General features: G+C 41.7%; 3 protein-coding genes across 12 annotated transcripts in view; 2 read left to right on the plus strand and 1 right to left on the minus strand.

Moving 5' to 3' along the window:
• Positions 1 to 5,198, plus strand: part of LOC102300105 (cytosolic sulfotransferase 2) — a 6,797-nt gene extending 1,599 nt beyond the window's left edge. For 3 of the 4 annotated variants that reach the window (XM_005952424.3, XM_005952423.3, XM_042224697.1), the window contains exons 3-9: positions 273 to 411; positions 540 to 668; positions 1,068 to 1,168; positions 1,778 to 1,904; positions 2,006 to 2,103; positions 3,076 to 3,250; positions 3,357 to 5,196. In XM_005952424.3, the coding sequence (XP_005952486.1) occupies positions 273 to 411; positions 540 to 668; positions 1,068 to 1,168; positions 1,778 to 1,904; positions 2,006 to 2,103; positions 3,076 to 3,250; positions 3,357 to 3,469 (882 nt within the window). In that variant the 3' untranslated portion in view covers positions 3,470 to 5,196. Of the gene's footprint in view, positions 1 to 272; positions 412 to 539; positions 669 to 1,067; positions 1,169 to 1,777; positions 1,905 to 2,005; positions 2,104 to 3,075; positions 3,251 to 3,356 lie in introns of all 4 variants that reach the window. The other variant, XM_005952422.3, reaches the window with a different exon arrangement.
• Positions 5,199 to 5,445: 247 nt separating this feature from the next.
• LOC102313673 (cytosolic sulfotransferase 2) lies at positions 5,446 to 14,555 on the plus strand. Of its 5 annotated transcripts, none has more exons than XM_042224701.1 (8): positions 5,446 to 5,739; positions 8,003 to 8,141; positions 8,246 to 8,374; positions 13,514 to 13,614; positions 13,699 to 13,825; positions 13,917 to 14,014; positions 14,103 to 14,277; positions 14,361 to 14,555. In XM_042224701.1, exons 2-8 carry the CDS (start codon positions 8,003 to 8,005, stop codon positions 14,471 to 14,473), a joined length of 882 nt encoding a protein of 293 aa, XP_042080635.1. In that variant the 5' UTR covers positions 5,446 to 5,739; the 3' UTR covers positions 14,474 to 14,555. The 5 variants fall into 5 exon arrangements, with proteins under 5 accessions (XP_042080635.1, XP_042080636.1, XP_042080632.1 ...); XM_042224698.1 differs by lacking the exon at positions 5,446 to 5,739 and adding an exon at positions 6,579 to 6,850; XM_042224699.1 differs by lacking the exon at positions 5,446 to 5,739 and adding an exon at positions 6,580 to 6,845.
• A 6-nt stretch (positions 14,556 to 14,561) lies between these two features.
• The window catches only part of LOC102313989 (proline-rich transmembrane protein 3), a 16,837-nt gene continuing 9,521 nt past the window's right edge, over positions 14,562 to 21,877 (minus strand). For all 3 annotated transcript variants that reach the window (XM_005931722.3, XM_005931723.3, XM_005931724.2), the window contains exon 4: positions 14,562 to 18,812. In XM_005931722.3, the coding sequence (XP_005931784.1) occupies positions 16,792 to 18,812 (2,021 nt within the window). In that variant the 3' untranslated portion in view covers positions 14,562 to 16,791. The remainder of the gene's footprint in view (positions 18,813 to 21,877) is intronic.

Raw genomic sequence — 21,877 nt, forward strand, 5'->3', positions numbered from 1 at the left:
CACACACACACACACACACACACACACACACACACACACACACACACACACACACACACACACACACACATAAACATGTTTTAAACATGTTTTAAACATGTTTTCAAGTCCCATCTAAGATTTAATTAGTAATAATAGATTATTTTGTACATTTCACGACATATGATGTCATGGAGTAAATTAAAAATGGGAGAAATGAACAGTATGTAGGCAGGAAAAATGTATAAAAAATGTGACCCATATAGGATTTTAAAGGCAAGTAATTTCCACAGATGGAGATGCAACCTCGGCCAAAACTATATGACTTCCATGGAGTCTCCATGACCAAGATTTTCACTGACAACTGGGATAACATACAGAACTTCAAAGCAAGACCAGATGATATTGTCATTGCTACTTACCCTAAAGCAGGTACTGATGTGTTATTTAATCATGTGTAGCTTATGTAATCATAATACATTTTTTTCATAAACAATTTCCTGTTGGTGTCTGAGTTGATAGGTTTACAGCTTAACAACATTTATTCATTTCAACTGCAGGAACCACGTGGGTCTCTTACATCCTAGATCTTCTGTATTTTGGGCACATGGGTCCAGACCGTCAGACATCCCTCCCTCTTCATGAACGAGTGCCCTTCCTGGAGCTCTGCGTACCACCTATGCTTATAGGTTGAACTATGTTGCCACTCTGAATTTAAAATACACCAGAATAAAAAGCGCTAGGTACCAAGTTTATGTCCGTGTACTCAGTTCATTCAGATGATTATTGCAAGTCACCAGTTTCTAGAAACTGTGCTGAAAACAGGTTCAACCTGTTGCATTGTGTTTGTTTGCATACATCTTTCTCTGCCAAATGCTGAAAAGGACGCTACAAAATGTAAAAGCTCCTAAAATGTAAAAGCTCCTAAAATGTAGCAGTTTTATTAGTGTGTAAATGTGTTAGGTGAATCAGAACATCTCAGAAACACCTTAGAATTTTTTAGGCAATCGGTTTTATTGTTCTATGGTATCTAAATAAGTCTAATGTTGCATGTTATCAATCGCAAACTAATCCTTCTTATCACTCAGGTGCAGAAATGGCAGACAAACTTCCCACCACTCCTCGTCTCATTAAGAGTCATCTACCAGTCCAGTTTATGCCCAAGTCGTTCTGGGAGCAGGGCAGCAGGGTAAAAGCCATGCACAAACACCCACAGCCAGCAGTGGAGATTTATGCAAAAAGACTCAGGACGCCCTTCCAACTAAGCATTTATCACTGTTATTTTATAAATTATGTTATAAGTAATGTGACACCAATAAAAGAGTCGCACACTCAGCTCAGTCACATCATAGCCAGAAGAGCTGGAAACACCAGGTTACTCTGCCAGTGGAGAAAACTGGGTTTTAGTGTCAGAGAAAGCAAAAAAAAAAAAAATGGTGTGATGCTGCTGGGACTCTCCCCCATAGTTGAGGCTAAGTTAGCATCATTTAGTTATTTTGGATTATATTTTATTTATATTTGATTTTATATGAATAGCTTCGATTGTTGTCATTAGGTTTTGTCAAATTTAATGATTCAAGCTGTAGTAGGAATGAATGGAGCGAAGTGGGGGAACGTTAGAGAGGTCAGATCGATCTTACTCTCTCTGCTGAATTGCCACTGCTTTAGTTTAAAGTTTGTCACCCCTGTGAGTGCTCCCACTGACTTGGGGCCCCAAACAGCTGCTTGCCTTGCCTGGAAGCCATTGAAATTTGCAATTCATGAAACCCTGAGATTATTGTGTTGTCTCTTTCTGTAGATAGTATATGTGGCCCGCAATCCAAAGGACAATGCAGTGTCCTTTTACCACTTTAATCGGATGAACAATGCTCAGCCAGAAGCAGGAGAATGGAGCACCTTTCTGCAGGATTTCATGGAAGGAAAGAGTGAGTTCAGTTTAGTTTTAATGTAAAAGAATCACAATGCGATCTAATTTCCTGTCTGTATACTTACTAATATTACTTTGTGTATTGTTCTGTGGCCTCAGGGGTTTTCGGATCATGGTATGACCATGTGAACAGCTGGTGGGAGAAGAAGCAAAGTTATTCAAATCTTCACTACATGTTCTATGAAGATTTGATTGAGGTGCGGTGAGTTGGGCTAACATGTGTAACATTTGTTCTTCATGTTTAAAATTGTCTTGACTCTTTCCATTTACATGTTTTAATTGTTCATATCTCTTAGAGGATATGTTTAAAAGCCTTCAATAATGTTTCTAGTTAGAAATGTAGTGGTTTGAAAAAACAAAACACAACAGGTGCTATCTGTAAAGACGCCAAGCCGAGACACGCTGAACTCTGTTCCTGGAAGGAGTTAGATGATAACAGAAGCAGGAAACTAGTTGGCACACCTTGTGCGTGTCACAAATTTGTCACTGAGTGCTTTTAAATAAAACCGCATGATCCATTTTTTTGATGTTACATGAGAAAAATTATCTTTAGACGACAAAAGTCAAAAAAATAGAACAAGGAGCTACAACAGACTCTGAAAGATCAGCTGCATCCACTTTAATTTCAATTCAATTTTATTTATACAGCACAAAATCACAACTACAGTTTCCTCAAGGTGCTGTTATTGTAGTACCCAGCTATTTGAATAAGCGTACATCCATCACTGCACTCATGCACTGCTTCAAAGAAACTGTTTTAGTTGTGTCTGAAGTTTGAGGCTGTGTTTCTTCCATTAGTGTGAATGACAGAAAATAAGAGCTTTTTGTTAAGTGGAAATGCACACAAAAGATGTAACAGTATTTCCTGTACAAGTAGTAGCATGAATCAAACTTATTAAAGCAGTAGATAAGAAGTGTATATTTGGGCCATCACTGTATCAGTCTTCTCATGTTACTCCCTGAAGAGGATGCAAGTAAATATCTTTTCCACAAAGACACCAATGACTTCTTTTAATTCAGAATGACTCTCTATAAATAACAGATTTATTTTTTCTTTTCTTAAACACCAAATCCACAGTGATGAATATAGAACTATAGACCCGAAGGACGAAAACAATCGTTGGGGTTCCTTTAAGAGTAAGAAATATTTTCAATATTTTTGTGAACAGGACTGTGGACAGGAAATAGACCGACTGTGTTCCTTCCTTGGTATTTCTGCTTCAGCTGAAGAGAAGGAAAGAGTCATAACCAGTGTGGCGTTTGACAGCATGAAGCAAAACAAGATGACCAACTATTCCACAGTTCCAGTGATGAACCAAGAGGTGTCTCCTTTCATGAGAAAAGGTACAACTGCAACATTTTTTTCTTTATATGTATATCAGTGTGTGCTCCATTTTTCATTAGTTTAATCAAATTTATTTATTTATTCTAAATATTTTCCTTTCTCCAGGGAAAGTTGGTGACTGGAAGAATCACTTCACTGTGGCCCAGAATGAGCAGTTTGATGAAGACTACAAGAAGAAGATGAAGTATCCTGATTTAAAGTTTCGCTTTGAAATTTAGAGTCCTGGCTGGGTGTAATATAGTCCTCAGAAGTAATATGTGATTAAATATTTTAACAAATAATCAAATTATAAGTTAAAAAAACACAATTTCCTTATATTGTGATGCTGATGTGTACAAATCAGATCATTAAAACAAATCTTTATTAAGAATCTCTCTCTCTCTCTCTCTCTCTCTCTCTCTTTCTCTCTCACTCTCTCTCTTTCTCTCTCACTCTCTCTCTTTCTCTCTCTAAACACACTGTGACCTCTTTGCTCATAAGCAGAAATTTAGCCCTTAGACGTAGCTATGGTTTGGATGTTTCATATTTTTATTGATACGTGATACATCTAAAAGAGTCCCGTGACACAGCAGGTTTCAGACTGTAACCTTTTAATTTTCTCACCACACCGTCCCACCAGGGTGAGGCAGATTACCTTTCTCTCGATGTTAAACCACGTGTTTAATTTGATTCTTTGATTCTATGAGTTTCCAGTGATGTGACCCCTTATTTTCTTTATGTTTCGCTTCCAAGCAGCCAGACCATCTTGTAATTTTGAAGAGATCTTGAGCAGTAGTTCTGTTGTCTTTCTGGAAGTATTTTATTGGACATCAGCTACTGAGGAATGTGTTTGTGTATTTGTGTTTTTTTGTTTATGGATGTTTGACCACTTAATGCTGACCTGTGAATTATTCAAGTATTAAAGAGCCATCTAACTCAAGGGATAAACCAGTCTTTTGTCTACAGATAACTTATTAAAGAACCGATTAGAAATTGTATCTGTTGGCACTTTGTTACTAGGAGCCTCTTCTTTTATGCACGCAAACACCTATGTAGTCAATTTCTTTAGCTGAATCTACCAAGTCTTCAAATGAACACTAGTTATATCTCAGGAGAGTGCGCCATGTGTCTTTAACAAATCTGAAGAAGCTGGACATGTGAAGGTGTGTCATCTGTCAAAAACCCAAGGAAGTGAAACAAGGAAACAGTGCCGGTTCTGGCATCATTTGGCACTGCGTTTTAGCCAATGCTGTTGGAGATTTATGAACACAGATAAATAACATCGGATTCAGGGAATAGATGTAAGCCTTCCTCTTTCACTTCAGCTCCAAAAGTGAAAGAGCGATGCCCCCTGGTGTTTGTGGAAAGTAATGACCTCCTTTTAAAGAAAGCTCAGCTGAGATGTCCTTTCAGCTGAAAAACAGGAAAGGGGCAACTGGAGGAGGGCCACAGTGAGGCCAGACATTTCAAAATTAAAGTCAGTAGAAGTTCCCCACTTTGTGAAAACTTCATGTAAATAGTTTTACAATTCTGTTTTAGGGATTTCATAACCTGTGGTACGGTACATTAAGAGATTTAAATACTTGGTTAAGATCTTCAAGCTGCTGGAAGAGCACTGAAAGTAGATGACTGTGATCTTAGGGACACTTCTGAAAACCACTGTCAGTGTCAAGTGGAAATGAAGCTCCTTTAGACGAAGAAAAAAAGAAAGAAAACCAAAACAAACATGATCCACTTTACTGAGAAAAGGTAAAAAACTATCCTGGGATTTCACAAGTCACAATTTGATATTACTTGTTGGAAATTAGTATTTATTACAGGACAGCAGTCATCCAACTTGTTATTGGTGGGTAGTTAATGCTAAAGTGGTCTGCTTATAAAGTCTGTGCATGTAACTCCTGAAAACAAATGTATTTTGAAATAGTCACAGCCACTGAAGTGAGATGTATTTACAGTTTTTTTAGTTATAACAAGGAAACACGACCAGCTGATTGTGTGATGTGCAACAGAACGGCCGTGATTATCCCCACTATTAAAATTAAGTTTTGAACATGCTGTCAAAGAATTCTCATAGTCAAAGTTCAGTTGATAAGTGTGATCACATTTCAGTTTAATCATTGTGACTCAGCAATAACAGCAACAAGAAAAGATATGATGACTATTCACACCAGGTGTTAAGGAGTTAAACACTATAATCAAAACAAATTTTCTCACGCTACAAAATATTTTCACAGACGTTTTAATGTTCATTGCTCCTCTGTTGCAAAAAGAGCAACAGCTAAATTCATTTTGAATCAGTAGATAGTCTGCGGTCCTTCCCATCGTGAATAGTCTTACTTGTAATATATTTCCCTGGAGTGGTGCAGATGGTTCATAGTACTTTTTGAACTCTGTCACATCCTGTAAGGCAAAGGAAACACTGAACATCTGCTTTAAGCTGCAATGCGTCAGGTACAAAGTTGAATTTGGACTGTTTATTAGAGCAGAGCACAGATAAAGAGAACTGCAGGTGAGCTAATGCTTATTTACTTTTCTAAATTACATAAGGCTAAATACATAATTTACAGTCTGTTAAATTTGACTTAAAGCAAATCTTATGGTGACCCTTAAACTCTGTAATTGAACAATAAAACTGTTGGCACCTCATATCATAATAGTGTTGGCCTTTCATCGCTATGTTCATGTGTGTGTTGTGCACTTGAAATTTTATGTTAATAACCTTTTTCTACACAAACAATCAAAGTGACATCAAACAATATGAATGAAGGTGTTAGATACTTTTTGATTAATAGTTCTGTTTTCATTTAACGGATAATCTATAGTCATATTGCACATATCCTCTAATGAAATCTACGGCTTTGTAGGTCAGATAACAAGCTGTATAAATGGGATCTTCCAGCTGAATTCCAGCTTTTTCACCAGTTGAATAAAGTGTAGTAGCGAATTGGTGATCTCCTGAAGGCAGACTTCCTCGGTTAAATATTATCTGCCCCTACCAGTCTACGTTGCAAATGCAGCCATAAAAGTAAGTAGTACCCCACGTGACTGCATCCAGCTGAACATGGTGAACCAACTTAACTTAAACCAACTGTTCACGTTAGAAAATGATCAAAGAAAACGTGTGAAAAGCCTTTGTCTATGATCAGTGACGATCAATACCAAACTTAACTTGCAGACTGTGTTTGATTTTATCTTGTTTCCTGCTACAGTAGGCTACCTGCCACCACGAATAATATAATAATGTCCCACTTCCACGTAAACATATCTTTGCCCCATATTTAGTTTGCTGGGACATGACCACCGTTATATGTTTTAAATAAAGTTTGACTAAAGAGGGAAAAAAGTTAGTCTCCTTGGTGTACCTTCCTCCCGGTGTTTCCTGGACTGCGGAATCTGCACAACAGCTCTGTCTCCTTATTTGGAAGAAGAGGTTGACTGTTTTGGTAAAGAGCCACAATGATGGAGAACTGAGGATCACAATCAGTTAGCAGCTTTCTGTGCAGTGACCATTTTACTCAGAAAAAAAACTGACTTTTATTGGAGTAAGGTGAGATTCGCGGATCCGCTGTTACTGGTGAGCTACCTCCAAGGACCCCCTCCCCGACGTCTGCTGCAGTATGGTTACTGAGTTTAAGTTTTCTTCTTTTCTACACACATATGTATATTTAGTAAAATAGTCCTAGTCCACAGTAAACGTTTCATATTTAGATCAATATAGCTATAGGGAGATATTTATAAAAGGCTTTATGAAGGGTTCCAAATTGACGCCCCCGGGGGTACAGTTCAAATATCCATTTAATACTTTGCACGTACTAATCCTCCCATTAACCCTCGATGTAAGCGGCCCCAGTGGTATTTTCCAGTTTGCCTCCATATGCGGTATGTAATCAAGGCTTAACGGTATGGTTATGGGGTCTGCAGCCAGGCTTCTGGCTGACGTGCATACTGTCGACCAGCTCCCCCTAGCGTTTCAGAGTAGAGGATGCTCATTCTCTACAAAATAGAAAAACATGCATTCTTATACTTAATAATTCAGTTAATTAATTTGATAATTTAATTCATTTTTCACCATTAAATTTTGCCTGGATGGGCATAATGCGCTGTCTACACCGGCTCTCTATTACCCTTTACCCGCCCCTGTTGCTTGTCTTGTATTTCTACGGTGTATTGATAGTCATGTGCTTTTTGTATGCGCTGAGGTGTTTTGTTTTTCTGTTCTCAAACTGATCTCCCTGTTGGAGCTCAGTCTGGGGGGAGCTCTTTTTTCTCCTCGTCTTTCCTCATGTTGTGTATTTTCCATTGTTATACCTCTCTGACCTGTCTAACCCATGTGATGTTTGTGTAATGTATGTATGGTCGGAAGGGTAAGATGGCGCTGGCACGGCTGGCAGCCTTAACCCAATTTCCCTCGGGATGAATAAAGTATGATCAATCAATCAATCAATCAATCAAACATGCATTCTTCTGGTGTGAAGTGATGGTGATGGTGTGAAGATCAGAACCCATATTTATTTATACTTTACAGGAATGAAAATGGAAAAAAGGAATAAAATAAAATAGATCCAAACACAGAAACACACACACACACAGACTTTCTCCTTGAGTCAAACCTTATACTTTACTTTTAAAGGGCGTTTCCAATAACTTAGTAAGCTTTGTTTTCTGTAATGTGGCTACAAGGAACAAAGTGTTGTTGAATTTGCTCTGAATTGGTCTGTAGATGGTAAACAAACGCTGTTTTTCTTTCTTTTCTTTTTTTTAAAAAAAAAAAGATGGAGTCACTGTCACGACCTACACTATTTGACTTCCATGGAGTCTGCATGACCAATTACTTCACTGACAACTGGGAAAACGTCCAGAATTTCAGAGCAAGACCAGATGATATTGTCTTAGCTTCTTACCCTAAAGCAGGTAGGTTTTAAAAAACAAAAACAAAAAAAACACACACACACATTTTGTTCGCATCTTTGAGGAAGTACTTATGTTTTTTCTGTCAATTTTTTTAAATTCCTGAGGAAACACATGGGTGTCTTACATCCTGGACCTTTTGTACTTTGGCCAGACTTCACCTGAGCGTCAAGGCTCAGTCCCACTCCATGAACGAGTGCCATTCCTGGAGATACAAATGTCTGGTTACCCCTCAGGCAAGTTGTTTTAAAGGCTCACAGTGTGACAGGCATAATAAAGACACTCTGATAAACTCTAGACACTCTAATAAAGACACTTTATTAGGTACAGCTGCTGCTGTTCAGCTGTTTATTAACTCAAATATTTAATTAGTCAGTTGCATCACAGCTACTCAATGCATTTAGGCTTGTAGACGTGGCCAAGCATCAGAATTGGGGGGGGGGAGGCTGCGGGGGGGGGGGTTGATTTGTTGTGGTGCCGAGTGTTTATTGGTCAAGTATATTTGCAGACACATACAAATTGGTTCCGGTAGATGGTGGCTCTCAAGCACAGCAATGTAAATACTACACACACACACACACACACACACACACACACACACACACACAACACAATCACACACACACACACACACACACACACACACACACAACACACATACACAAAGCTGTGTAAACCAACTATAAATAACGAATCTAAACTTATATACATAAAATACAGAAATGAATGAGGTGGAATGAATACTACAAAATGTACATAAGGTGCAGCTGCAGTCTGGCAGTGGGAGCAGTGTGACAGGTCAACTGTTAAGAAGGGAGATGGCGAGGGGAAAGAAACTGTTCCTATGTCGGGTGGTCCTGGTCTGCAGGCTTCTGTACCGTCTGCCAGAGGGCAGCAGATCAAAAAGTCTGTGTCGCAGGGTGTGAGGGGTCTGTGATGATTTTCCCTGCCCGTTTCCTGGTTCTTGAGAGGTACAGATCCTGGATGGAGGGCAGGGGGGGCCGATGATCCTTTCTGCTGCCCGTACAGTCCGCTGCAGTCTGCTCCTGTCCTGTTTAGTGGCTGCTCCATACCAGACTGTGATGGAGGAGCACAGGACAGACTCAATGACCGCAGTGTAGAACTGGATCAGCAGCTCCTGTGGAAGACTGTACTTCCCCAGTTGTCTCAGGAAGTACATCCTCTGCTGGGTCTTTTTGAGGATGGAGTTGATGTTGGTCTCCCACTTCAGGTCCTGGGAGATGGTTGTACCCAGGAACTTGAAGATCTTCACAGTCGACACAGGGCTGTCTGATATGGTGAGGGGGAGCAGAGTTGAGGGATGTCTCCTGAAGTCCACTGTCATCTCTACAGTTTAAGAGTGTTCAGCTCCAGATTGTGCTGACTGCACCAGAGTACCAGCCGCTCAACTTCCTGCCGGTATGCAGACTCATCACCATCTTGAATGAGGCCAATGACAGTGGTGTCATCTGCAAACTTTAGGAGTTTGACAGCCGAGTTCTTGGAGGTGCAGTCGTTAGTGTAGAGGGAGAACAGTAGTGGTGAGAGGACACATCCTTGAGGGGCACCAATACTGAGGGACCGAGTTTCAGAGGTGATCTCCCCCAGCCTCACTTGTTGCTTTCTGTCTGTCAGGAAGCTGGTGATCCACTGACAGGTAGCTGGTGACACGCTGAGCTGGGAGAGTTTGGAGGAAAGAAGTTCAGGCACAATGGTGTTAAAAGCCGAACTAAAGTCCACAAACAGGACCCTGGCATAAGTTCCCGGGCGGTCAAGGTGTTGCAGGATGTAATGCAGCCCCATGTTCACTGCATCATCCACGACCTGTTTGCCCGGTAGGCAAACTGCAGAGGGTCCAGCTGGTGGCCTGTAATGTCTTTCAGATGGGCTAACACCAGTCGTTCGAAGGATTTCATGACCACAGACGTCAAGGCGACAGGTCTGTAGTCATTCAGTCCTGTGATGGTGGGTTTCTTGGGAACAGGGATGATGGTGGAGCGTTTGAAGCAGGAGGGAACTTCACACAGCTCCAGGGATCTGTTGAAGATGCGAGTAAAGATGGGAGCCAGCTGTTCGCCGGTCTTATTGGGAGGCAGTGAAGGGGGGAGAGGTGGAAGGTGTGTTGGGGGTCAATGTCTGAAGCAATGTCCCTGGGGAGGGGAGGGTGGGGCGTGGGAGTCTGTCCGTCTCAAACCTGCAATAGAAAGTGTTTAACTCGTTGGCCAGGTCTTTGTTTGCTTCAATAGTGGGTGGGGGGCGTCTGTAGCTGGTGATTTCCTGCAGGCCCCTCCACACTGACGCAGGGTCGTTGGCTGAGAGCCGTTCTTCCAGCTTCTGGGAGTAGATGCTTTTAGCTGCTTTGATCTCCTTGGTCAGTGTGTTCCTGGCTTGCTTGTACAGGCCCTGTCACCACTTCTGTAGGCGTCCTCCTTGGCCTTACGAAGATGTTGGAGTTTAGGAGTGAACCATGGTTTATTGTTGTTGTATGTGCAAAAGGTCTTTGTTGGCACACACACGTCTTCACAGAAACTGATGTATGATGTCACAGTGTCCGTGAGCTCATCTAGGTTCTCAGATGCAGCTTCAAAAACAGTCCAATCAGTGGAGTCAAAACAGTCCTGCAGTTCCTGCTTTGCTGCGTTAGTCCACTTCTTCACAGTTTTGACTACAGGCTTGGCACGTTTGAGTTTTTGCCTATAAACTGGAATAAGATGGACCATGCAGTGATCAGAATGTCCCAAAGCTGCCCGGGGCACAGAGCGATAGGCATCTTTTAGAGTGGTGTAGCAGTGATCCAGTATGATGTTGTCCCTGGTGGGGCAGTCTATATGCTGTCTGTATTTAGGGAGTTCGTAGTTTAGGTTTGCTCTGTTAAAATCCCCAAGAATAATTGTAAAGGAATCCGGGAATTTCCTCTCCAGGGTAGTAATCTGGTCAGCCAGCTCGCACAGTGCGTTGTTCGCGTTGGCCTGTGGAGGGATGTAAACTCCGACCAGCATGAAGGAAGAAAACTCCCGCGGTGAATAAAAAGGTTTACAGTTGATGAAAAAACTTTCCAAGTGTGGGCTGCAGTGTTTCTGTAACACTGTGACATCAGTACATTAGTTATACGACTGAAATCACACAAAGAACTTAAAATCCTAGTAGATTTTTTTCTGTTTACTGACATGTTGAGTAAATTTTTATAATTTGAAATGCAAATATCAAATTGTACATTTTGTAAACATATACAACTATTTATCTAAAAATGCAGCCAATACACCTGCTGTTTTTTTTCATTTCTACAACCATTTAAAAATATTACTAAAACTAAAATGAGAGAACAATCAGGTGTTGCAATAAGATGCCCCACAAATGATGTGTGCCAGTAAAAAAAAGTTTGTCCACCAAAAGACAGAGCAGCAGCAGGGATAAACCTGCAGGCCTGACAACAGGAGGTGTATCACTCCGCTGGTTTTCTACTTAGGTGACAGTGTTTACAAATGTGTCTTTGTGACATTCATTAGTGCCCTCACCGACACACAAAACAAAACGACTACACAACAGAACACAACACACTAAGTATACACTCCACACTAAACATCACAAATCTCCCACATCTAAAATCTCTCACTCGCTAGCTCTGTCGTTACCGTCACTCCCAAAACTTTCCCCTCTTCCTAAACAACCAAATCCCACGTGTTGACTTTTTTTTAATTACATGGTACATTTTTCCACTGATGGGAAAGAGGTGGCTTTTCCCCTTTCTTTACTGTTTTCGCGCTGTCCTTACAAAACGCGTAAAACACTCTTACACACACACACACACACACACACACACACACACACACACAAAAACGTGACGACAGTATTTAGAAAAGAGCGTGGCTTATATATATTATCATAACTCTGTATTTACTGGCCTGTAATTAAAATTTAAAAACATTGCATTGAAGTCTGAACTTTCAATTTGGGCTGAAACAGAGGCTCAGCATGGCTGCAGCTTGTTGCTATGTCAGCTTAAAATAGTCATGTGATTTGGAGGTGCAGCGTGTCCGTGGACCACGGAGGGTTAATAACACTCACCTTCCTTCCATTTCCAGAGTGTAACATCCAACCACCTGTGTAAAAAGCGAAATTCCCATGGTGTTGTTCAAAATGTGCTCTGGCACAATCATAAGCATGCTTGCTACTGAAAACAAGAAAAAAGCCAGTCCTGCTATGGGCTGATCCATTTGTTAATGGTGGAGGGGGGAACACTATGGAATATATTCAGTTTTAGCATTTATATTCACTGTTGACTGTAACTATGCTCAAAGTGTTAATGCTATCTTATTTTATTAAACAACACTGTCATATGCAAAAATGGGGTGGCACTTGGGGTGGCAAGGGATCATTTTAGGGTGGCACTTGCCACCCCATGCCACCCTTCTAGATCCGCCCCTGACAACACATCCAACCCTGGAGCAGATGTGCTACAGGAGCACACCAAGTATCTGTTATTTGACAGCTGTGTGCAGCCTTCACATAAATACACAGATGGAGCAATCAGGGAATGGGTAACAGGAGGGAAACACAGCTGGGGCAAATCAGGCCTAACGAGACAAAGGAAGCAAAATCAGACGCATATACATGAGACAGACTTTCAAAGTAAAACAGGAAACATTACACAGAGACGCGAACTTGACAAGGGGATACAGCTGACAGGGGAGACAGAGCAACTAGAGAACACAGAGACATAAACCATAAGACAGAACTCTAACAAAGAAACCAAAGACTAGAAATGATAAATAATATAATAAACTCAAAAACCCTGGGTCAACGACCCAGGCATCCTAACAGTATCCCTCCATTTAGGAAACTAAGGCTACAGTTCAAACAGCTCACCAAAAGAGGTGATAAAATAGAAGACTGCGGAAATGTTACCTGGTCTCATAACGCTTGATTTCTTCTGCAATGGTATGAGGGATATTTTCTTGAAACACTTTGGAATGGTTACCAATCATATTTAACACCAAAGCTTACCTGAGTATTTTTTTTGTTGTTTTTTGTCTATGTCCAAAGTTTACCCATCTTCTGATGGCTACTGTCATGAAGCTCAGATCATATAAAACTAGTTTCTTGACCATGAAGGCCTAAGATTAGGCCTTCACAGTCACCAGTACGCAGTCTAATAGAGCACCTTTGGGATGTATTAATATGGACCAAAATCTCTGAGGAATCTTTCTAGTACCTCGTTGAATCTGTATCATGAATAATTAGACAGTTGACAGCAAACTAGGCTCTAACCTAATAATAGTAAAGTGTATCTGGCAAAGTAACTGGTGATTGTAATATTGGTGATATAGATCAATGTCATTGTGGCGTTCCGCTAACATAATGATCTCTTTTACTAGGAGTGGATGTGCTGAATGAATTAACCACCTTTCCACGCATTATCAAGACACACCTACCAGTTCAGTTCCTTCCCAAATCATTCTGGGAGCAGAACTCCAAGGTACATGGCTCACAAGTAAGCTATTGGTACGATTCACAGAGACAATCTTCTCAGTGTTTGTTTCTCATTCCTTTCCGGTTTTAGATAATCTATGTGGCTCGTAATGCCAAGGACAGTGCCGTATCCTATTTCCACTTTGATCGCATGAACAAGGTCCAGCCAGAGCCTGGCAGCTGGGAGAGTTTCCTCCAGAGATTCATGGAGGGAAAAAGTGAGTGACAAACCATAAGCATGAATGACTGAATACATTAAATGCGAAGGGTTATTTTATCACTTATGATTTGTCTTCTGGCATCTGTCAGTGGTGTTTGGCTCCTGGTACGAACATGTAAGAGGATGGTGGGAGAAGAAACAGACCTGTTCTAATATCCTGTATTTGTTCTATGAGGACCTGATTGAGGTGAGTGTTGAAGTTACTGTCTGTGAGGCTGTGGACATAAACACATAATAAGGGGTTGTGGGTTTGTTTTTTTGTTTTATTTTTGCAGGATACTGAACAAGAACTCGTCCGCATCTGCTCATTCCTGGGACTGTCTCCTACCACAGAGCTGAAGAAACAAGTCACAGAAAAAGTTCAATTTGACAACATGAAGAACAACAAGATGGTGAATGGCTCCGCTGATGAAGTCTTCGATTTAAAAATCTCCCCCTTCATGCGCAAAGGTCGGGTACATTCGCCTGTAAGTTTGTTTACTGAAAGGTGAAGGAGGAGATGTTAACTTTGCTCCTAATTTCTCTATTTTCAGGAAGGGTTGGCGACTGGAATAATCACTTCACTGTACAGCAGGATGAACAGTTTAATGAGGACTACAAGAAGAAGATGAAAAACACTGATCTTCAATTTCGTACTGTTCTGTAGGTGATTATACAGAAGAGTATAACAGTATATCTGCCACTGTGTTAGATATGCAAGTAAAAATAAAGAAAAACATGATAACAAAGGTGGGTTTGAGTTTTATCATTTTTATTTAAATTCAAACAAAAAATGCAGCAAGAAATACAAGAACAAAAGTTCAGTGAGCAAAGTAAACAGATGACGCTAACACTGCACTTCTGCAAAATGGCTAAAGACCAAAAGGGGCACATTTTCTACAGGACTTACTGCTCCGTAGGACAACACTACAGTTGCTGGAGGAACCACGGCTGCCATGAAGTAAAATAGGTAATGGCGGTAATGGTGAGAGCTGATACGGTAAAATTATACAGGTTCACTGGAATGTAGACAGCAACAAAAGGCCATTGTACTGTAAATACTATATACGTCAAGCGTCTCACATCACTGGGAGGTGCTGCAAGTCACCCTGAGGTAACCGGAAAACAAGTAAGGGACTGGCTCTAATCAGGAACAGAGGCATGAGTAACTATGTTTCTTCCCAAATAATGCAAAACAAAATGTCACTTTATCCTCACATATTCAAAACAACATTCAAAGACTGAATCACAATGATAAATCTGTAAGTTTCATTTATAATAAAGTATATCTCAAGTTGGAGCAAAACCGTTCAAGTTTCAGAGGGAACCACTGGGCTATCTTTTGGGATCAGAAACAGTTAAAATGAATTAATGGATGAAATATGGTTTCACCAAAATGTTGTTTTTGTTTTGTTTGTTTGTTTTCCCCCCAATAATTTTGTCGCCGCTAACGACAGGAAAAGCTGAAATAAAAAAAAATCAAACCGATCCTGACCGTCAACTGTACACTTCGCTAAACCTCCATCTTTTTTTAATTCTGAGCATAGCCCAAAAAGTCCTTAACATAACATCTGCAGTCAAGCATCAGCTGTCACAGCTCTGCATGTACTAAACAGGCCACAATCTGATGTCGAAATAGCAAAACTGTCTGCACAGCTCAGACGCATAAGCAATATCACTTAGATTGTCTTTCACAGTAACAACTATAACTGTTTCAAATACACCTTTATTCATGAAACATCAAAAATAACTATTTACATTGTTGCTTATACATCATAGATTTCAAAGATATTTTCCTTTTTAGTAATAAAATACTTCACTCTAGTGCTCAGGCTTGGGGTTAAGTGCTCCGTTATTGAGTCAGGCCTAACTATAGGAATTCTGAGGTTCATGCTAAGCCGGTCTTGTGTGCTGCAGCCCTGCAAAGCTATGAAGCATGTAATTAGATACCAAACATATTGAACTGAATGCAGCTTTTTATTGAGAGGCTTACATTAAGCATGGTTATTGATTGCAAAGCTCTGTCCTTTAACAAAATGCATCATAGTTGAGTTCCATATTTAAAGTCTGTCAATTTGATCAACAGCTAAAAACCTCAGGAACACATGTTAGCAGGTGTCTGCTCCGCAGCTGTGTCTCATCGCCTGCCTCTTTATGTAACCGGTTTTAAAATACAAGGCAAACTGGACAAGTACAATGATGGCAGCAGCAAGTTAAGAGCTTAGATGTAGTAATCTGCAGCTGAGTCACAATGCTAAGATGCTAGAGACCATTAACCCAAATAATGGGTTTATAAAACCATTAATAATAGCACAGAAACCAACTTTGATTATGTATGGCACAACTTTACATCACGAAGTGAAATATGAAAGACAGCAAATAAACTCTAGTAAAGGAATCGAACTGGTGAGCAATCATATGCAGTCATGTATTTTTCTTTTTGCAGAAACCATTTGAACAGGACACAAAGACACTTGGAGCATCATTTGTCTTTTACCCTTTAAACTTAACGGTGTTAAAGTAATGTTTCCAAGCAAGAACTTGAATATCTAAATCTACTTACTTTCTTGAAAGATTAAATTTATCAGCTTCACAAATCTGAAGCCAGTCACAAGCACGGACCTGCTAAAGAGCCATTCTCAGGAATTGTATGTAAGTGTGCTCTCAGTGTACTTGAAGTCATACCAGTGTTAAACAGACAAGAAAAAGATAGACAGATGGGAAAGTGAGCGTGCTGTTTGTCTATAAATTATGCTAATCAACAGCTAATCTGATCAACAAAGACAAAAGGCAGCTAGGTGACACCTTTTAAGTTTGTCACCCAGATCCTTGTTTTCATATTTTCACTCTTTTGACAAAAAGTATTATTACACAGTTTAATAATACTATTATCCCAATATTTGCAGCATCCCTGGTTAGGATTAGTTACTGTTAAATGAATGCGTTAGATGTGCAGTCATTTGGTCCTCATGTCCAAGGATAGGCTCATAGGTCAATAATCTCGCTGCTGACACTGGCAGAATCGTCATGTCGACTGACTTCCAGGTAACTGCGTGACCCCACTGGCCTCGCAGCTCTCCCTCGCACACTTTCAGAGTCTGGGGTGATAAACGGTCGTGTGTCGTCCACTCCATCGTCTCCCAAATGCCCCGTTGAGGTTCTGGAGGGACGGAGTGACACAGGACAGGACACTGATGAAGGGACACTTGTTGTCCCATTTCCAGCCCATCTGTGACCCTGGTGGGATGGCGTTGGGGGAGCAGTCACCTGCCTACTGGGTACACTACTGAGAATGCTTCCCCCCAGTGGCATGGAAGACTCTGTTGGAGCCTCGCTACTCTCTGAGAGCAACTGAGGATCACTGTTCCTGCGGAGCCAGGGCCCCTGACTGACCCCTGAGCCTGGGGAAGGGGACTGTAAGGTCTGGTTCAAAGGATGAAACAGGCTCCCTCCTTCAAGCAGGTGTTCTCTGTGCAGAGCCTCATCGATGCTGCGGGTCAGGTCGATGGGGGAGGGCGGCCGCAGGTCAAACTCATAGAAAGACAGGGAAGTATCCCTATCCTGATCCAGGCTGCCACTCACCGAGCGCTGTGGAGGCTGGCCAAACGTCTGCAGTCTTAGGAGGGAGCCAGTAGAGCCGTCAGATGTGCCTCGCTCTGCAGAGTGGCCCCTATGGTTCCGTCCCCGGTTGCTGTCTTTGACAAGTGGCTGTGAAACGGCCTGCTCATGGTTCTGATTTCTAATCAGACTCTTGCTGATATCAGCCCCAGGACGGTCCTGGCCAGCCCAGTTGTTAGGCACTTCTCCTACCCCTCCACCTCCTCCTCCTCCTACGCCATTACTGTCAGACTTCCTGCAGGGCTTACCCTTCAGGCTCTGGACTATCTTGGACCAGCAGGTATGTGTTTGAGGGGAGCCTGCAGAATCACTAGGGGATGCTAGGTCTCCTGCTGCTCTTCCATCCTGGCCACCTTCTTCCCTTCCACGGCAACTCTGAGGCCTCCAGAACACCCACGAGCTCAGGAGGAGCAGGGAGAACCCCCAGGCTAGTTCCAGGAGTCGGGCCCAGAAATGCACTAGCCACCATCCCCAGTTGAAGCGTGTCCAGTCACCTAACAGTCCATAAAGCCACAAGATAGCATGGGCATGCAATCCAAAACACAAAGCCCCAAGAACTGCACACACTGCCAGCACTCTTCCCAGAATCACTCCTATTCTCCTGCTCCCTGTCCAGGCCTTTCTCCGTACCTCTTCGGAAACTCCGGCTTGAGGAACAGCAGGGCAGCGTATACGTGGGAAGACATAGCAAAGAAAGCCCAGGCAGAGACTCAGACCCCAACACAGAGACAGGACTTGTAGGGTGACAGGCACCACAGGAGAGAGGGCTGGGGAGAGCAGATCAGCTGCCAGCAGCAGGGTACACTGCAACACAGTCAGCACAGCCACCAGAGGAGGCCGCTCCATGGTTGGCGGTAACGCACTTATTCCTGCCACCCTCAGTGCCAGCAGCGCCAGGGCAGCATGTGTCCATACCAGGAGGTGCAGAGGCAGGTTGTAGATGGCTGTAACTGCAGGGCGAGGGAGGAATTTTCGTGTGCCATAGGGATCAATGAGAAATAGAGCTGCTCTGAGGCCTCCAGCCAGAAACAGCAGAGCATTGGCCAGTGCAAGAGCACCACGATGAGGACAGTTTGCGCCAGGGGACAGTGTGAGGCCAAGAGCAGCTCCAGCAAACAGCAAGAGGAAGAGGCTTGCAGATCCGTAGACATGAAGTTCCCAGGCGAAAGCAAGTGTCCGGCTTAGATCACCCCAGTAAAGAAGTGTGGCATTAGGTGAGGAATTGGCACTGGGAGAGGGAGCTGGATCAGAAGTGGAATAAGGAGCTGAGTGAGGGTTCCCCCATAGCTGATGAGAGTGGTTCTTCTGAATAATACCATTCTGATATGTGGGACGAAACCGTGTTTGGATGGCTGGTACAACACTCGCTGTAAGACTGGAAGAGACCCCTAGAAAAAAAAAGAAGAACAGTGTTTTGATTTTCAAATGCTGAAATGCACAAAATATGCTATATTGTTCTGAAGTGATATTAATACAGATGTAGAACCTTTGACAACCACTAGAGGGGTTTAGTTCACCATCACAGTCATGAGCTAGACAGCTGAGACCTTTCAGTTGTGCAGAGTAACCTAATCAGCTCTGCAGAGGTGCATTGTCCAAGGTCTATCTACTCAAATACGCCAAACTGTGAAATCAAATCAACTTTATTTTCCAGGCTCCAGATCATAAAAACTGCTTGTTTAGAATCACCATCCAATATAATAAAAAAGTCCTGGGTGTTCTACCTCTATTCAAATCTTGGCTGTTGTGGAGATCTCCTAAAATCAGGATCTTTTGAGCGCCACGTTTCTCTCTTCAAAATCTCTGAAATCACTTCCTCAGCTGCTTATCCAATTCAGGGTCACCAGAAGGTGAGGAGCAACATCGCCTGTGCACCATTGCATTAGCATCAGTTTTCGTGTCACTCTCATCTCTCTTTTCACTACCATCAGATGTATAACTGTTTCTAAGTATGGAAATAACAAAGTGTTCATGTATAAAAACAGAAGTCTAGAGACTGCATATGGCTTCCTAAAAATGCACATAAATATGGAATCCAAAGACAAGGCACCTCTTCTAAAACCAGTTTTAAAGATGAAATGTCAATCACCCAAAAACCCTAATATTCTATGCGAACAGCACTGCAAGCCGATCCTCTTGCTTATATTATAAATGTATCTGACTAACAAAAGAGCTCCTCCGAATAACCGGGAAGCAATTGTCTGACTTAATTGGATTAGATTATGTAATTAACAAGGACATCTGTGTTATGCAACTCAGTGATGTGTCACAATACATGTATGATCCAGGGAAACTGCTGTTCACATTTAAAGTATTATACAATGCAAAATGACCTAATGAGACAAGACATCTTGGCAATATAACATCTCTGTCTGTGTTTCTCTTTCTCTCTTTAATATTGTCATGTTCACACGCACTCTGTTTGTTCAAAGCACTCCACCTTTTCCTCCTGGAATGACTCTGAAACACACAACAACATTACCAAAGGTTCATTCATCGCCGAGGTCTTTGGAAGCCACTTAAGTACATATATCACAGTAACAATACTACCATGTGTAACAATTTAGAAATAATTTAAGAAAGACAGCAAACATACACAATATGTGGAGTTGTTTCACACACATTTAAATCTGATGGATGGTGGAACGATACAATCAGCGGTAAAACACTCAAACCATCAACTGCTTGGAAGACTTTAAGCTCGCCCTCACCCTGTAGAAGACAACCATAAAACTGCCACACTAAATAATGACTTACTCCTCTCCCTCGCTGCCTCATTTTATCACGCACGCAGACACCACACACACAAAAATGCTTTGCATACTTGAGCATTGCATGCAGATCACAGGCACACTTCTTTATTTATACAAAAGCTATGTTTTACTTTCCTCTAGTTTTTTTTTCTAACAGGAGCGAGATCCAGACACATTCCAGATGTTGTGATCACATTACACAGCTGGATACATTTAAACCTACCCCTGCCCTTGAGGGTTTTTTTCCTCTTTCACATATGCACTGCCAACACGGCTTCATATGTCCACATGTTGAAATGAGGTGAAAAATAACTGGAGACCACCATGTGATTGGATAACGCAGGCCAAGAAGTCTGTGAGTTCTCGGACCACACCCACCTTTGGGAATATTTTATGTTTGAACACCGGATAAAGATACCTCGTATAAGGAAGATACAGATACGTTAGAAATTAAAAAGAATCTATGGCAAGGAGTTTTGTTTTGTTTTTTTAATTTCAAGCACACACTTATGAAGTTTTTTTTGCATCTTGCACTACTGAAAATCTACTGTGCTGACAAAATCAGTCCCCAGTCAGGTATGTAGACACAAAGAACACAAATAATCGTTGTGGTAGTTCCTGTTTCAGTAAGCACTTCAGGAACTACTTGATAATATATACAGCGTACCTAAAATTAATGCTTTGGTATGACAAATCTGCCTAAATTTATCATCACATGACTCACATGTGAAAAAAAGGCATACTTCCAAACACAACTATGGGAAAAGGAGTGGCTGCAAAACAGTGAACACAACATTTTTATCATCATTTCAGATCAGTTTTCTCCAGTAAACTAAAAAAGTCTTAAAATCTATTTTACTTTTAATCCTTTTTGCAAGTAAATGGGAGAAGGATTCTCACTTCAGTCTTCCCTTTCTCCACCTGAGAGACGGAGTTTGATGGAGTTTCGATAATCACTAGAAACCCAGTTATGGTGAAGTTTTCATTTACGCACTTGTGCTGTAGCCTAACTAGCCAATTTCCTTCGAGGAGCTTCCCAGTGTGTGTGTGTACATAACTGTAAGCATGTTCATTATGGTAGTTAACGTTACTGTTTGATATACGGATGGGTTTTGAGTCTGAGTGCATCGTTGTTTGTGCTCATCAGGTTATCTCTGCAGGTCTAATGTACGTGCACGAACTGAGGGTCATATGATAGAACTAGCCAGTGTTCTGCTTTTTATTATGAGCGCAGCAGCTGCTACCGCTGTCATGACTGAGTATGAAAGAGCAAAACAGACCTCGGACCCTTGCCCATTATGTCACGGTTAAGGAGCGGCCAAATGGCTTTGGCTGAACCAACGTAAGCTAATGTTGAAAAGAAAAAGAGTTGGCTCATGCTTACAGAACAAAAACCTGAGTGCGCTTCCTTTAAAGGTGCTCTGAAGGAGAGTCCTGCTGTTTAAAAGTCATAATGATGTTATTCTTACGGTATCTAAGAGACTGGGTCATGTGTCCCACGTGTCAAGCTTTTCCTTTTCCATTTACTTTTCCTCATCTCCTCTCCCTTCATCCCCTTTCCTCTCTGCATCTGGTTTTCATTGCCATCTCCACTCCCTGCATTTCCTATGCCAGTACCTTTCTTCTGCTTTCACCCACACCGTCTACTCTCTCATCGGTATTTCCAATAGTCTCTTTTTTAGGCCCTTGCCCCCCCCCCC

The sequence above is a fragment of the Haplochromis burtoni genome, unplaced genomic scaffold, assembly GCF_018398535.1.
Source record: "Haplochromis burtoni strain Fernald_Lab_line unplaced genomic scaffold, NCSU_Asbu1 Contig_146, whole genome shotgun sequence".
Taxonomy (NCBI): domain Eukaryota; kingdom Metazoa; phylum Chordata; class Actinopteri; order Cichliformes; family Cichlidae; genus Haplochromis; species Haplochromis burtoni.

Excerpts from the sequence above, each read along its gene's own strand:
- LOC102313673 (XM_042224698.1), top strand. Across the intron at positions 8,375-13,513 it reads AATGTCTGGTTACCCCTCAG|GAGTGGATGTGCTGAATGAA; the intron begins GCAAGTTGTTTT and ends CTCTTTTACTAG. Across the intron at positions 14,278-14,360 it reads CTCCCCCTTCATGCGCAAAG|GAAGGGTTGGCGACTGGAAT; the intron begins GTCGGGTACATT and ends CTCTATTTTCAG.